Consider the following 14,374-nt stretch of genomic DNA (forward strand, 5'->3'; position numbering starts at 1 on the left):
AGAGAAAGAAAGAAAGAAAGGAAGGAAGAAAGAAAGAAAGAAAGAAAGAAAGAGAAAAAAGAAAAGTACTTTGGGGCTGGAGAGAAGGCTTAGTGGTTAAGAGCACTGACTGTTCTTCCAGAGGTCCTGAGTTCAATTCCCAGCAACCACATGGTAGCTCACAACCATCTGTAATGGGATCCGATGCCCTCTTCTGCTATCTGAAGAGACCAACAGTATACTCACATATATAAAATAAATAAATCTTAAAAAAGAAAAGTACTTTGAGTTTGTGCAAAGCCTTTAAACGGCTTTGCTCTCTTCTCACTCACAAAGATGAACCACATTAAAAAGACATCATCGACCACTACGGCCCAGCCCGGGCTTCCTTCTATCATGCTGGGGAGATTGCCTCTAGAGTCTAAAGATATATTCAAAAAGAAATAACATCAAAGACAGACAGAGAGAGGTGGGGAAGAGGGAGGGAGGGATGGACCTGGCCAGTGGTACAGGTGGGGCCAGGATGGTAAGCAAGTGGGAAGAGATAAAAAGGGAGGGAGAGTTGCAGAGGGGGCCAGAGCTATAACTGACAGCTTCACGGGAAGCAGAACGGAAGGGGGAGGGGCATCACAGGTGGGGGAGGGACCATCACAGGTGTCACACACTGGGAACCATGCTGGCTGGACTGTGGGTTAGTGACAGAGGGTAGACGGGGGAACTTACAAAATGACTCAGTTTTGGGGTTCTGGGTTTCCACAAATGGCTTATAGCAGCCATCCACACAGGCTGAGCACGGAGTGGGGCGGCAGACCCTTACGCCTGATGACCACCTACCCACTCTCTAGGGCCGATAGCTAGAGTCCCTAGCAGCCTCCTGACCGCTGCTGTCTCCTCTTGAGAAGTGGCCGGGCTCAGGCAGGTGCCTGAGTTTACTTTGGAGTGTGTGAAGGGTGAGGGATAGCTAGGATTTGACTTTTAAAAAGTTCATGACCGAACGGACGATCTCCCTTCCATTTGAGAAGAAACCTATGTCAAGAAATCGGCCTGTCTCTAGGACAGTAGTGTCCCTATACTGGGAACAGTCTTCTTGCAGGTCTGGTCCCCTTGACAGTTGGCCACATCTGCACACTGGGAGGGGAGTCTTCAGGATAGAGCTAGGAGCTAAGTATTCAACAGGTACCCTACCTAGCACAGATGTGGGCTGCAGCCCTGTTCATCTGAGCAGCCACCAGCAGGCTCCTCACACATACCCATGCAAACTGTGAGGAGAGGACACGTGGTCCTCACACCTTACAATGGCAGGAGGCGTCTTACATTATAGGCCACAGCCCGTGACTGGCTAGGAAGCAATGGGATGGGTCCAGGCCAGAGCACCATTTTACCCTATTTTCTTTTTGCCACCTGCCTTTCTTACTGTGGTGGTTTGTATATGCTTGGCCCAGGGAGTGGCACTATTGGAAGGTGTGGCCTTGTTGGAGTAGGTGTGGCCTTGTTGGAGTGGGTGTGGCCTTGTTGGAGTCGGTGTGGCCTTGTTGGAGTAGGTATATCACTGTGGGTGTGGGATTTAAGTCCCTCCTCTCAGCTGCCTAGAAGCCAGTCTTCTCCTGTTTGCCTTCTGAACACGATGTAGAACTCTCAGCTCCTTCCTCACCATGCCTGACTGGATGCTGCCATGCTTCCTGCCATGATGATAATGAACTGAACCTCAGAACCTGTAAGCCAGCCCCAATTGAATATTTGCCTTTATAAGAGTTGCCTTGGTCACGCATGGTGTCTGTTCACAGCGGTAAAACCCTAACTAAGACACTTAACAATGTACGATTTTCTGGGGCCCTCTCCTCTGGCTTCCCTTTTTTTCCTCTTTAAATTTTTTTTTAAAGTATTTATATTGAGATAGAGAGAGAGCGCGCGCCACATGCATTCCACAGAGGCCAGAAGAGGGCATTGGATCCGCTGGAATTGGACTTAGAGATAGTTGTGAGCCACCACGTGGGTGCTGGGAATTGAACTTGGGTCCTCTATAAGAGTACCAAGTGTTCTTAACCTCTGAGCCATCTCTCCATCAGCTCCAAGGACGTAGCCCTGCTCCTGTTAATTTAGTAAACACCCCCAGCAGGCCAGCAGGCTGGCTAAGTACCATCTCCATTCCTCAAAGTCCCCAAGGACACTGGCCCAGGGTCAAACCCAAGGGCAGCCTCCGTCCATCCTGCCTGGCCGACACCACTATGCACTGCTGCTCACACCTGCACGCACAGAGGGGCTTTACTTGCTCAATGGCTTAACTCGAGTTTTACTGGGGATCAAACCAAGGACCTCTCACACAGTGGGCAAACGCTCTATCACGGAGTTCTCTCCTCAGCCCTCTTTTGCTTTGTTTTTTAAGACAGGGGCTTGCTAAGTTACCTAGACCAGCCTTGAACTTGCCTCTGCCTCCTGAGTACCTGGGATTGCATATAGGCCTACCCTGCCACGCTAGGCTAAAGGGATTGTTTACATTTTCACACGTTTCCCGGAAGTACAGCTTGGTTACGCACATTAGCTTCGCCAGGTGAAGCGAATATTATGGTAAAACAGAAGTGGATACATCTAAAAAAAAAAAAAAAAAAACAAAAAACAACAACAACAACAAAAAAAACGAAGACATGGAGGGCAGGGGAGTTAAAAGCGGAGATGACATACAGGGTCCTCGGCTTAGCCCCAGTTGTCACAGAGGTGTTCCTGGGAGTAACTTCCTGCGTCTGCTCAGTCTGGGAGATGCTTCCTGTAGAACTGTTCCAGGTCAGTGACAAAGAAAGGCCAGGAGATCAAGCTTAGGAAGGCTCTGCCTGCTAAACACCACAGAACTGGTGGCTGACTCGGTGCCCCTGAGCAGAGGCTCAGTAAAGGCTGCCGCTGTGACCTGCTTCAGGGAAGGCCACTCACTGCCAGGTTTGCCAACTTGACTTACACTGGAAGGAGTTCTTTGAGGAGATTCCCTGCACAGCCCATATTTAATGATAATCACTTTTTGTTCCACTCTGTGCCGTTTGACTTTGATCTTGGTTCTTCCCTGGCTACAAAGTTGCATGCCCACATGTGTGCACCCAAGGGAGTCAGAACTGGATGGGTGGTAGTTTGTAGCAACTCCCTGGTGACTCCACTGTGGTGGGACAGGGACAGTCAGGACACGGTGATTATGGCAGGGGCTCGAGCTTGGTCTAAATCTCAGTTCTGTCATTTGCTAGTAAATGACCTTGGTGGCTTCGAACCTCAGTTTTCCCATCTGGAAATTGGGGACAAAACACTAATCCGTCAGGGTAGTCTACGGATGGTGGGTGGTAAGTCATGGCATGGGTGGGTGCAGGACTCACTAACAGTCAGCAGATCTCCAACAAGCCCTCTGCCAACCCATCCTCCAGTTCCTCTTTCTGAAGTCAGTTCATCCTGGTTCCTTTTAACCCTGGCGTGGAGTGTCTGCTCTTAATCATATGGACCGTTCCCGAGTGGTGCTGTCCTGAAACTAGGCAGTTGGAAGAGGACCAGTAGGTTGTAAATACTGGAACGGAACTCCCCCACCTGCTGAACCAGGTAAACTTGGCCTTCCCTAGGGAGAAGACTCATTTAGCATCTATGCCAACCCATCTGAAAGGCGATCCCAGATCTGTTTCCCTCCCTTAGAGTAGGATAAACTTTCCTCTTAGACCACGTGATAACCCAGGTCAGACATCCCTGTGACATATGACCATATGCCCAGCACCAACCAGATGCTTCCCACTGTACTTCCTGAGAGCTGGCAGTGCAGAGAGAAGGAATCCTCCTGATCATCGGGATCCTACATCCCTTACTGTCTAGGGAGGCTGGGCCATGCTCACCCAAGCTTGGCTTGACACCCTGGGCTTCATGGGGAGACCTTGATGGAGAAATACAGGGGCTCTGAGGGCACAGAATGGCAAACCTGTGACCCAGAGAAAGTCTGGAGGCTTTCAGGGAACCCACAGGACTGAGTTCTTGTTCTCCCATCTGGGGCAGAGGGGACTGATTTTGCTGTTCTTGGCTTAGGAGAGCCCATCTAGACTGCAGAGGGGCTGAGAGCAGAAAGGAGTCCTCCCAGCAGGAAGGACCACCCACCATGTCACACACACACCCATACAGTCAGACACACAGTTACACACAGAGAGACACTCACACATATACACAGACACACTCAGACACACATATTGTCACATACACACATACACATAATCATATACACACAGACACACACACATTCACACACATACACACATATATACACACACAGTCAGACACACACATACACACATATATTCACACACACACAGTCACAAATACACATATACATACTCACACATACACACACATACAGACACAGTCACACAGAGATATACACATAGACACAAACATACACACACACAGAGTCACAGACACAGACATACACACACACACACACACACACACACACACACACACACACACAGCCTCTGCCACAGTAGTAAGGATGCTAATAAAGGGCACAGACAGCCTGGGATCAGGGGTGGAGCCCAAGGGCAGGGCTCAGGTCCCTTGGGCTTCAAAGTCAAGTTGAGAAGGCAGCCTGGCCACAGCCCACAGCAGCCTCCTACACAGCACTCTCGGGAGCGTCCAGTCTGTGATCATCCACCCACCCGCATTTCCCATTGCCATTCTCTCCAGCTGCCTTGCTGTGTGATCTTGGGCAGGTTGCTTAATCTTTCAGAGCTTCTGACTTTCTATCTCCATAAGGGGTTACTCAGATCTTTCCGGGCTGTAAGAGAAAGTCTGTGTCACCCTGGATTGTCTGGTGGGTCTTGGAAACCAGAACCCACACAGCATCATCCCCTGTACCCCCACAGCCCAAGCTATCCTTTCATGGCAATTAGCCTATTGGTGCTCTGATAGGTTTGGTCCAGGGCGAATGCCCCAAACACCCCCATCCCCCACCCCTAACCCATTGGCTTAATCTGAGGTTCTCAAGAACAAAGAGAAGAGGGCAGGGAAGGCAGTAAGCTTTCTAAACCATCTCCAGACCCACCGCCTTAGGCAGAAGGAAATGAGCCCGGGATGGGAGATGGCCCCGAAGGTGATGCATGGGGAAGGCTGTCAACATTCCTATCAGGCCAGATTCCTCCATCGTAGCAACCCGCTGGAGGAAGGCTGAAGAGTAACAGGCTGTCTGCCCTCCTCTCTCTGTGGCCCTCAGGACACAGGGCAGAGCGAGGCCATCAGCAAGATGGGGAGAGAGCAGGGGGGAGATGGGTAAGCAACGGGTGTTGCAGATGAGGAGGCAAAGAAAAACAGCCCCGTCAAGTGCAGAAAGCCCTGCAGCATGCCTGCTCCCCCAGCCTGGCCCATGAATCGAGGGGTGACAGGTCTCTCATCTCTGATGCCAAGAGCCAGGAGCTGCGGGCAGCAGGCAGGTACTACGCCTGCACCTGCCAGTGCTTGAGAGTGGCAATAAAGTATCCTAGCAGGGCCTGGATCGCAATAAAGTATCCTAGCAGGGCCTGGATCGCTAAGTGCTTGCAGCTGGGAAGGGCTGCAAGCACCCTGGCCCTTCTCTGGCAAGCAGGCAGGCCTGACGATGGTCGGAGGCGGGTGGGACAGGTGCACATACAGCCTAGCCCTGGCCTGGGGAGACAGACAGATGGACAGATGGGGCAGAGCAGTTCTGGAGAAAGAGCTGTCCGTCCCAGAGGCCTGCAGAAAGCTGGATGGCTTGTGTCCTTTGTCCCACAGGATGCTGGAGAGGCTGCTTACATAATGCCTGGGGTGGTGGTGCTGGGCCTTATCACGTGACATGTAAGAATGGACCTCACTGTCACAGACATGCTAGGATGGCAGAATGGCCAGTTTATACAGGAACACAGAGAGGGTGCAGGGTCCAAAGGCCGTGTTCAGGGGGAGCTTCCTGAAGCTCACTATGCCTGTTAGCCACCCACGTGAATAAGTAAGTCCTGACTACCCAGGATCAGGGTGGAATAGGGCCTTTCCCCAACACGTTCTCAGGCTGTTCCTGGTCCCACAGTCCCACATGGGGGTAGTGGTACTCAGTGCTCAGTCACGGGGGTCTGTCCCCGGGGCTCATCAGGTGCACATATGCATTCCCTGGAACTACCTGTGAATCCATAGGCACTCAGAAACAGCCCCCTCCCACGCATCAGGACGATATGGGTGGGGTGAGGGATATTCAGCAGTCATGTGAAACCTTAGAAACCAATGTCCCTGATTTCAGCTAAATCAATCAGAAGCCCTGGGTTAGGTGTCATGGGTAGCTCTGGAAGTGAATGATTCAGGCATGTGTGAGGTGGGGCCCCCGAGTGACGCTCACAGGTATCGGTCATCCCGTGACTTTCCCCACACAAAACTAAGCCACGATCTGGAGAGCTGCTCAAGGACTCAAGAGGGGCTTCCAGAGAAAGAGAAGTGAGCCACCTCTGGGGCTGGGGTCTGCTAGCACATCCCTTCTTATGCCCGAGGGACCTGTGGAGGAGGAAGGCATAGCTCAGCAGTATCAGCCATCTGTGCTTACATGTGCTTATAAGGCAGCTCTGCCCCATGCCACTGCAGAACCACTCTGGACAGATCCCTTCACCAGGTCATTCAGGACTCCTGAGCCCACCTCCCATACTAGGTCTTCACCTTGGCCCTGATGATGGTGTGGCTTTCCTTAGGACTGACAGACACACCATGGCCATGGCCACCGTGGAGGGAGGGTTGCCATGGTGACCTACAGATGATCTGTATCCTCAGAGCAAGGGAAGACAACAGAGGACTCTGAAGTCAGTACCTCCTTCCTGGGGTGATTCCTGCCCACCCTTCTAGTCCATCTGCTCCAGACCACAGTGACCTGAGTGTGTCCCTGGGGCTCTGCTACCCCTGGGTTATAGTTGGTATATAGTCTGAGTGTCCCCTAAATGGTCCTAGACAGAAATACACTCCCCACTGGTTATGGGTTAAGAGAATGGAAACTGAATCCAACTATGACATCCAGAGGGGATTGTGGTTAGTCTCGGGGTGGAGACCTCGCACCGCTCCCCCCCCCCCAACCCAGCCCCAGTTGAATTCTGATAGCTTTATAAGAAGACAGAGGGGACCTGACTCACACACATCATCATCATCTTCCCTCATCACAAGATGCTTCGTGCCATCTGAAAGATGCCACAAACAAGACAGCCGTCACCAGACACAGCCTCTCAGCCTACAGCCATCACCAAGAGCCTGAATAATCTTCTGTTACACAGAACGGTCACCCCCTACCTGGCCTGTGGTACTTTGCTCCCAACCACAGTAAATAGATAGACTCTGTCTCCCCTAGCTATCTGGCCTCCAGTAGAGCAAGGATGCTATAAAACTATGCTTAATGACTATATTCAACAGCTCTCTCTCTCTGTGTCTCTGTCTCTGTGTGTGTGTGTGTGTTTGTGTGTGAGTGAGCGTGTGTGTGTGTGTATGTGTGTGTGTGTGTGTTTGTGTGTGAGTGAGCGTGTGTGTGTGTGTATGTGTGTGTGTGTGTGTTTGTGTGTGAGTGAGTATGTGTGTGTGTGTGTGTGTGTGTGCGCGCGCGCGCGCGCGGGGCATGTTAACCTGTGTGGAGTCTTGGTTGTAAGCGCTAGGACACACAAAAAGACTACATTTCCCAGTCGTCTCTAGAGCTGATAGAGTCACATGATTGAATTTGGACCAATAGGATGTGAACAGAAGGGAGGCACAACTTCTAGGAAGTGTTCTTACAAGCCACAGGCATTCCCTCCTTTCTCTCTTCCTAAAGATACAATGGCTGGAGCTCCAGCAGCCATCTTGGACTGCGAGATGACCCTAGACTCGAGAACCCACCTGCCCGAAGTTGAATGTGACAGAAAAAAGGCCTCCCCTTGTCTTAGCTCCTGCTCTTTGGAATTTTCTGTAACTCCACAGCTGCCTTAATGCTGTAAGAGTCACACCTTCATATTGCCGGGGACAAGGAGTCTGTGTTCTTACATGCACCACCACACACAGTGTAGAGAACCATCATGCCCACCCTCTCTCCATGGACAACGGCAGGCAGTCTGAAGTATGGACTGGGTCTGCCCATCTCCATCCCGCCAGCCTTGGGAGGCATGAGACAAGGCCTGAGTACCACGCAATGGAGGTCTAGGACCCAGTGGATTATTGTGCGCACACAAACTCTGCATCAACACGCAGATGCTCAGCATGTAAACAGCCTCCCTCGAGTACCCCTAAAAATGGCCTGACTCTGGACCGCCTGCTCCCCTCGCCCCTGTGAGGGAAACAGCCCTTACCAGGATATCTGCGTCCTCGGGGTCCTTCCCGGACGCTGGGCTGGAGCAGTTTCGGAGCTTAAATGCCCAGTACTCCTTAGCAGTGACAAAGAAGTTCCAGGGCAGTAGGCCTCCAATTCCCAGGCAGAAGAAGATGATGTAGGCACCATTGAAGCGGTCCTCTGGTCTCTGCAGGCCCGGGGCTGGGTAGTCTAGTAGTTTCCCCAGCAGGGCTTCCTGGTCAGCTTCGTGATGGTTGCTAGGGGCTCTGTAGACAGCATTGGAGCTGTGATATACATTGTCCTCAGAGGCAAAGGCCACTGTGTGGACAGAGAGAGACACAGACAGAGCAGGTGAGCGAGCGAGCGAGTGAGCATGGAGGCTGGGGACTTATGTCTTCTAGAAGACATCTCTCGTCCATGCTGGGTCTACCCTGTCCCCAAAGTCTGGCTGGAGAGCTTCCAGTCTTGGGAGCAAGAAGAAAAACAAAAATCAAACTAGAAGAACAGGCTATGATAACTCTAGTGACTTCTGAGGTCATTCCAACTACGCAAGGGCAACGCAACCAACACATCAGGCAGTGTGAACGCCATTGCAGGTGTAGACTAAGGCAAGCAGTGCAGAAGGGCAAGCCTGGGCTAAGTACATTTACATAGAATTCGGAACCCTGGGTGGGAACAAGCATACCTTTGGAAGGTACACGGAAGTCTTCCAACTGTGGGTGTTTCCGAGAGAGACTGGGACAGGGAGGGAGCAGCCTTGTTCATTCTTATTTTTTTGTGCCTTTTGAACAATGTGTGATTGCTGTTCAATCAAGTTAGGCCAGGCACACGTGTGCACGTACATCTGCAACCCAGTAACACTCTGGAGGTGAAGGCAGGAAGATCAGGGTTCAAGGTCAGCCGTGCTACATGGAGAGTTTAAGGGCTAACCTGGACTAAGTGAGTCCCTATCTCACAAAGAAACGACTACAGGACTTCAGAGTGCCAGCGACACTCAGTGGGTGAGCTATGACAGTCGGATATAATTAGGTACTGAGGAATCTGAGGCTCAGAAAGTTCAAGCCACGTTCCTAGGTCACAGGGGCATGGATGATACAGTCACACTGTCTGGATGCCCCCCTGGGGATTCCCCAGCCTCATCTCCCCCTACCCCGCCACCCCAGGGATAATCTGGGAATGTGACTCTACCTGCTGGTTCCAAGTCCCTGCAGCCCTCCCTCCCTCCTGAAGGCTTCCTACAGCAAGAAGCTATGAGCAGAGATGACCAAAGGGGACTGCCCCTCATCAACACTGCTGGATAAATAGATCCCTGGCTATTGCAGCAGAGCCCTGGCTCAGGCAGACCAGAGGAGGTTCTACAGTGTCCTAGCAAGCTGAGCAGGCCCCCTCTACAGTCTTAATTCACACAAAGACCAAAAAGGACTAACTAACTAAATAGGGCCCCCCATGCAAACGTGCTTAAAATTAATGTTTTTTTTTAAAATTTATTTAATATAAACAGAATCTGGAGATATATCTCATCAGTGAAGAGCATTTGCTGTTCTTTCAAATGACCCGTGTTCAGCTCCCAGCACCTTAGTTAGGTAGCTCAGCTACTTTTAACTCCTGCTCTAGGGGATTCTATGCCCTCCTGTAGCTTTTGTGGGCACCTGAAAGAACTACACATACCCACACAGAGGCACACATATACGCACACATATTTTCTTTTTTAATGTGAAAGATAATCATGAAGCATCAGAGAACTGGCAAGGAGCCATTCTGTTTCCAGAAGTTCAGGCTAGGAGGGTGGGCGCAGGGCTCGGCGGCTCAACATGGGTCACCCAGACCCACACAGGGCCGAAGTCCCTTCTCAGCTACTGTGTCTATTCATCAAGGACCATTCAGCCTTGACCAAGCATCTGAAGTTGCCAGGGATCTTCTCTAACCAGGTCACGGGCGGTGCAGTGGACTGAGCGAAGCCTTATTACTTTTTATAAAAGGTAGCTGTGGCTTTGGATGAGTAGAGAAAGACAAAGAAAGGAGAGGAGGCCAAGAACCTCCCCGGGCCAGGCTGCCCCTGCCCCTGACTGAGGTGCTGGGGTAAGGACCAGTCAGAACTGGAAAGGGTAGGAGTTTGGGGATTGAGAACATGCCTGGCCAGCCCGTGTGCCTCGATGGCTCCTGAGGATACAGGCTGGGGACCAAGAGCGTGCCTGACAGTAAGTAGGCTAAGACAAGTCCTCTCTGCAAAGGCAGCTGTGGCATCCGATCCGGACCCGCAAAGCCTTCTGGATCCTTCGGGCTGACCTGTCCTCACACGCAGGGCCAGAGAGAGTGTGGAGGGGAGGCCAGGCTCAGCCTCGGGAAGGGGAGACCCAGCCAAGCATGGGGGCCGCTGCACCCGCACTTACTGTCGCTGCCGCTGCTACCTCCACCAGGTCCCAGGCGCTGGGCCACTGCGACCAGAGCTCAGCCAGGCCGGGCTCCGCCCTTGTCCTCCCAGCCCCGCCCTCCCCTTCTCAGCTCACCCCGCCCCGTTCAGCGCTTCCGGGTTTGCTGACTCCTCCCACCGGCCCCGCCCCCACGCGCGCCTCTGCCTGGCCTACGGTAGTAACTGCAGGCGTTCAATTGCAAAGTGCAAAAAGTGTGGCTTTGGGACAGGTCCTGCCTGACTCCCTATTGGTATCCACAGCCTGAGACCTGGGAGAATCTCGCCGCCCCCAGCCTCGTTCCCTGGGGTGCCCCCACCACCCGCTGCTCCCCCTCAATACTTCCAGAGCAGGATGCACCCGCAAGATGAACTTGGCCTCCCAGCCTAGGTGGAGAGAGCGGGAAGCTATGTGGTGGCAGTGAGCGAGGCCGACTCTCTCGCTCGGAGTAAGTGTGTGTGGAGGGGCAATCCAGATGCCAAAGCTGCAGAAGAGAAACTTTTGGGAGACTCTGCGATCAAAGTACTGGAGAGAGCTGAAGATGGCTCCCCTGCTCCAAAGGGCAGGTCAGAGTAGAATGGGGGGTTAAGGAACAAACCTGCTTTGTTTTTGTTTTCTTTTTGAGAGGAATAAAAGTGAGGAACCTAAGGAAACACCCAAGAGTGGCAGAAGTCTAGCTTCCTTTCTACCTGATCCCTTAGCACTGGGGTGACTTCCTCCGCTGCCCTGCAGGGGGCGTGGAGGTGCTCGCTTACCACCCGCACTTGGGAGGATCTGGGGTTTAGACTCACCTTACCTACAGAGTGGTCAGCCCAGGCTACTTGAGATCCTGGCGGCGTTGGGGCTGGGGTATGCATGCCTGCGCTGTCTGTACAGATCACCTGAGGAGAGGAGGTAGGGACAGGAGGGGAAAAGAAAGCGGCAGAGTAGGAGTTGGCTGATGTCCTGGGCTAGGCCAGAGAAAACGTGAGCACAAGCAAGGCTGGTGTGGGCCAGTCCCAGAGACCTGCTGGGGACTTACTAATGCCAAAGCTTAGTAGGCTTCTTTTCATAAGTGTGGAGGGGAGAAAAAAAAATTTCTCTACCCATCATGGTTCCTAGTTGGCAAAGGATCCCTAATATCAAACACAGAAGAAGAAAAACAACAGGCTTTTAATAATGTGTAACACAGACACACACACATTTGCCCACTCACACAAATACACATGCACACTCACATACATGCACACTTTTAGACACACTCATATATATGCATACATGCACCCATGTACATATGCACACACACACACACACACATCAGACATGCATACCCACATACACACGTGGGTGAGGCTCAGAGAAATGAGTATATCTCAAAACATGGCCTAAATAACAGCCTCAACTGCCAGGGGAACACGTGGGGACTGGAATGCAGCTCTGTGGGAGAGCAGAAGCTAGCATGCTTGCTCCAGGCCCTGGGCACATTCCCTACAGGGCGCAGAGTGGGCAAAGGTTTCCTTGGGATCAGAAAAAGCACAGTAAACAAGGTAGCCTGCGAGGTTCTCCTTGTCTCCCTGTGATAAAAAACCACCGAGTAAAACTGACCTGGGAAGGAAAGGGTTGATTTCACCTCAGCACTCCATTGAGGGGAGTCAGAGCCAAAACTGAAGATAGGAAGCTGGAAGCAAGAATTAAAGCAGACACCAGGAAGAAACTGAGGTTTACAGGACTTAATCTCTCGGTGGCAGAAGCTCAGGAGTTAGGGAACTCCTGGAGGCAGGAACTGAGACAGAAGCCGGGGAGTAAAGTTGCCCTCTGGTTTGTTTTAATACAAGTCGGGACCACCTACAAAGCCTGGCTATAAAAGTGACTTTCATTGGCCTAATGTAATTGTTGTCACAGAGGTTTGCTGCCTCCGTCTGCCAACCTAGGCCTTGTCTTGGAAGTTTCTCTGTACAATCTTATCTAGGCCTAGAATGTTTTCAGCCTCTGAGACTTACTGCTGAATATCAAGCTCACCTCTTCCTAGTTTTTTTTCTGAGTTCTGGCTGACTGGTTCAACTTAGCTATTCTGGCCCAAACTCCTGTCTACACTGACTGATTCAATCTGGCTTTTCTAGGCTTCTCCTGAATTGCCCTGCTCATACTAACTTCAGCAATCTGTTCTGGTCCTTGGGCTCCCTCTCATTCTCTGGCTCCTTCTGTCTTCACCTGTGTCTGGCTTGTTCTTTCTCTGCAACCTGTCTCTGTACAGCTGTCTTCCTCCCCTCTTCCTCTCTGCGTTGCTCTCTCTTAAGTAGCCTCTCTTTTCTCTCATATCCTGTTCGGTTAAATCTTTCTCTGATTCGTCACTTTGTCTGCCACTCACTTAGACATCACTTTCAAACGTGGGTGCTTCCTTCTCCAAACTAACTTTACCTTTGTTGTTTGGGATTAAAGGTGTGTACTAAGGGCGTGTCTGCATTCCAGCCAGAGGGGTTAAAGGTGTGTACTAAGGCTGAGTCACACCACAACTAGAAACAGATTTTTTTCAGTAAACAATACCATCTCAGGGTTCACAGCGTGATCAAGTATCCTGCAACACATGGCACTGTCCCCAGTGGGTCAATCACTAATTAAGAAAATGCTCCATAGATTTGCCTACAGGCCAGTCTGATGGAAGAGGTTTCTCCACTGAGGTTCCTTTTTTTTTTTTTTTCAGATGACTCTTGCTTGTGGCCAGTTAACAAAACACTTAGGCAGTTTTTGGAAATTCAGGTTGAGTGGGCCCATAAAAGGTATTTGGGCCCTCACCTGTAGGTCTGCATGCTCTCCCTTTTCTGCCCTTACCGGATGTCTTAACTTACTTTTCTGCTCCTGTGGTCAAGCACTTTAAGGGAGAAAGGATTTAGGCCACAGTTCCACTTCCAGTCCATCTTGGCAGGGAAATCAAGGCAGCAACAGGTTACATTCCATGTGAAGTCAGCAGAGAGCAATGCCCGTGTGCATGCATGTGCTTAGCTAGCTTTCTTCATACTCATACAGTTCAAGATTTTCCTGAGTAGGGAATGGTGCCACCCATCGTGGGCTGGGTCCCCCACTTCAATTACTGTAGTTTAAATATTGCATCACAGACATGGCTGGAGGCCCATTTGCTGTGCTTCTAACTTCTGTGTGGTTGACAATAAACAGTGTTCACCATACCTAGAGTCTTTTTTTTTTTTTTTAAACTACATGGCCTTTCCCCATGACTGGCCCATGTAGAAAATGAGACTGTGGAGTATGCAGTCCTAAATGGGATGTCTACAGAACACCCTTCGCTCTGAGACTCAGGGATCACCAACCGAGTGTGGAAACATGATAAAAGCAAAGCCAAAGGTGGTAAATGTGGCAAGGACACAGTGTTCTGTTCTGAGGCACAACAGGGATGCTGCACACATGAACCCACAGTGGTTATGATAGCATGCTGTGGTGGTTTAAATTGGTATGGCCCCCATAGACTCCTGTATTTGGATGCTTAGCCATAGAGAGTGGCAGTATTAGGAGGTGTGGCCTTGTTGGAGGGGTTGTGGTCTAGTTGGAGGAGGTATGTCACTGTGGAGGTCTTTTTTTGTTTTTGCTTTTGTTTGGTTTGTTTTGTTTTGTTTTGTTTTGTTTTCTTTTCTTTTTTTTTTTTTTTTTTTTTTTTTTTTTTTTTTTTTTTTTGCTGTTAGGGAATCATCAGGGCTCCTTATACATCTAAAGCTCTACCACT

The 14,374-nt window shown here is 50.9% G+C and overlaps 1 protein-coding gene across 2 annotated transcripts in view; it reads right to left on the reverse strand.

The window, feature by feature from the left end:
* Slc29a3 (solute carrier family 29 member 3) overlaps nt 1-10,717 on the reverse strand; it is a 38,929-nt gene extending 28,212 nt beyond the window's left edge. Inside the window, exons 1-2 of one of the 2 annotated variants that reach the window (XM_021205442.2) lie at nt 10,645-10,717; nt 8,274-8,572 (exon numbers count right to left, since the gene is read on the reverse strand). In XM_021205442.2, coding sequence (XP_021061101.1) covers nt 8,274-8,572; nt 10,645 — 300 coding nt within the window. In that variant the 5' untranslated portion in view covers nt 10,646-10,717. Of the gene's footprint in view, nt 1-8,273; nt 8,573-10,644 lie in introns of those variants that run through there. The other variant, XM_029542017.1, reaches the window with a different exon arrangement.
* Between the last annotated feature and the right edge of the window lie 3,657 nt (nt 10,718-14,374).

Source organism: Mus pahari, chromosome 9 (genome assembly GCF_900095145.1).
Source record: "Mus pahari chromosome 9, PAHARI_EIJ_v1.1, whole genome shotgun sequence".
In the NCBI taxonomy this organism is placed as follows: Eukaryota; Metazoa; Chordata; class Mammalia; order Rodentia; family Muridae; genus Mus; species Mus pahari.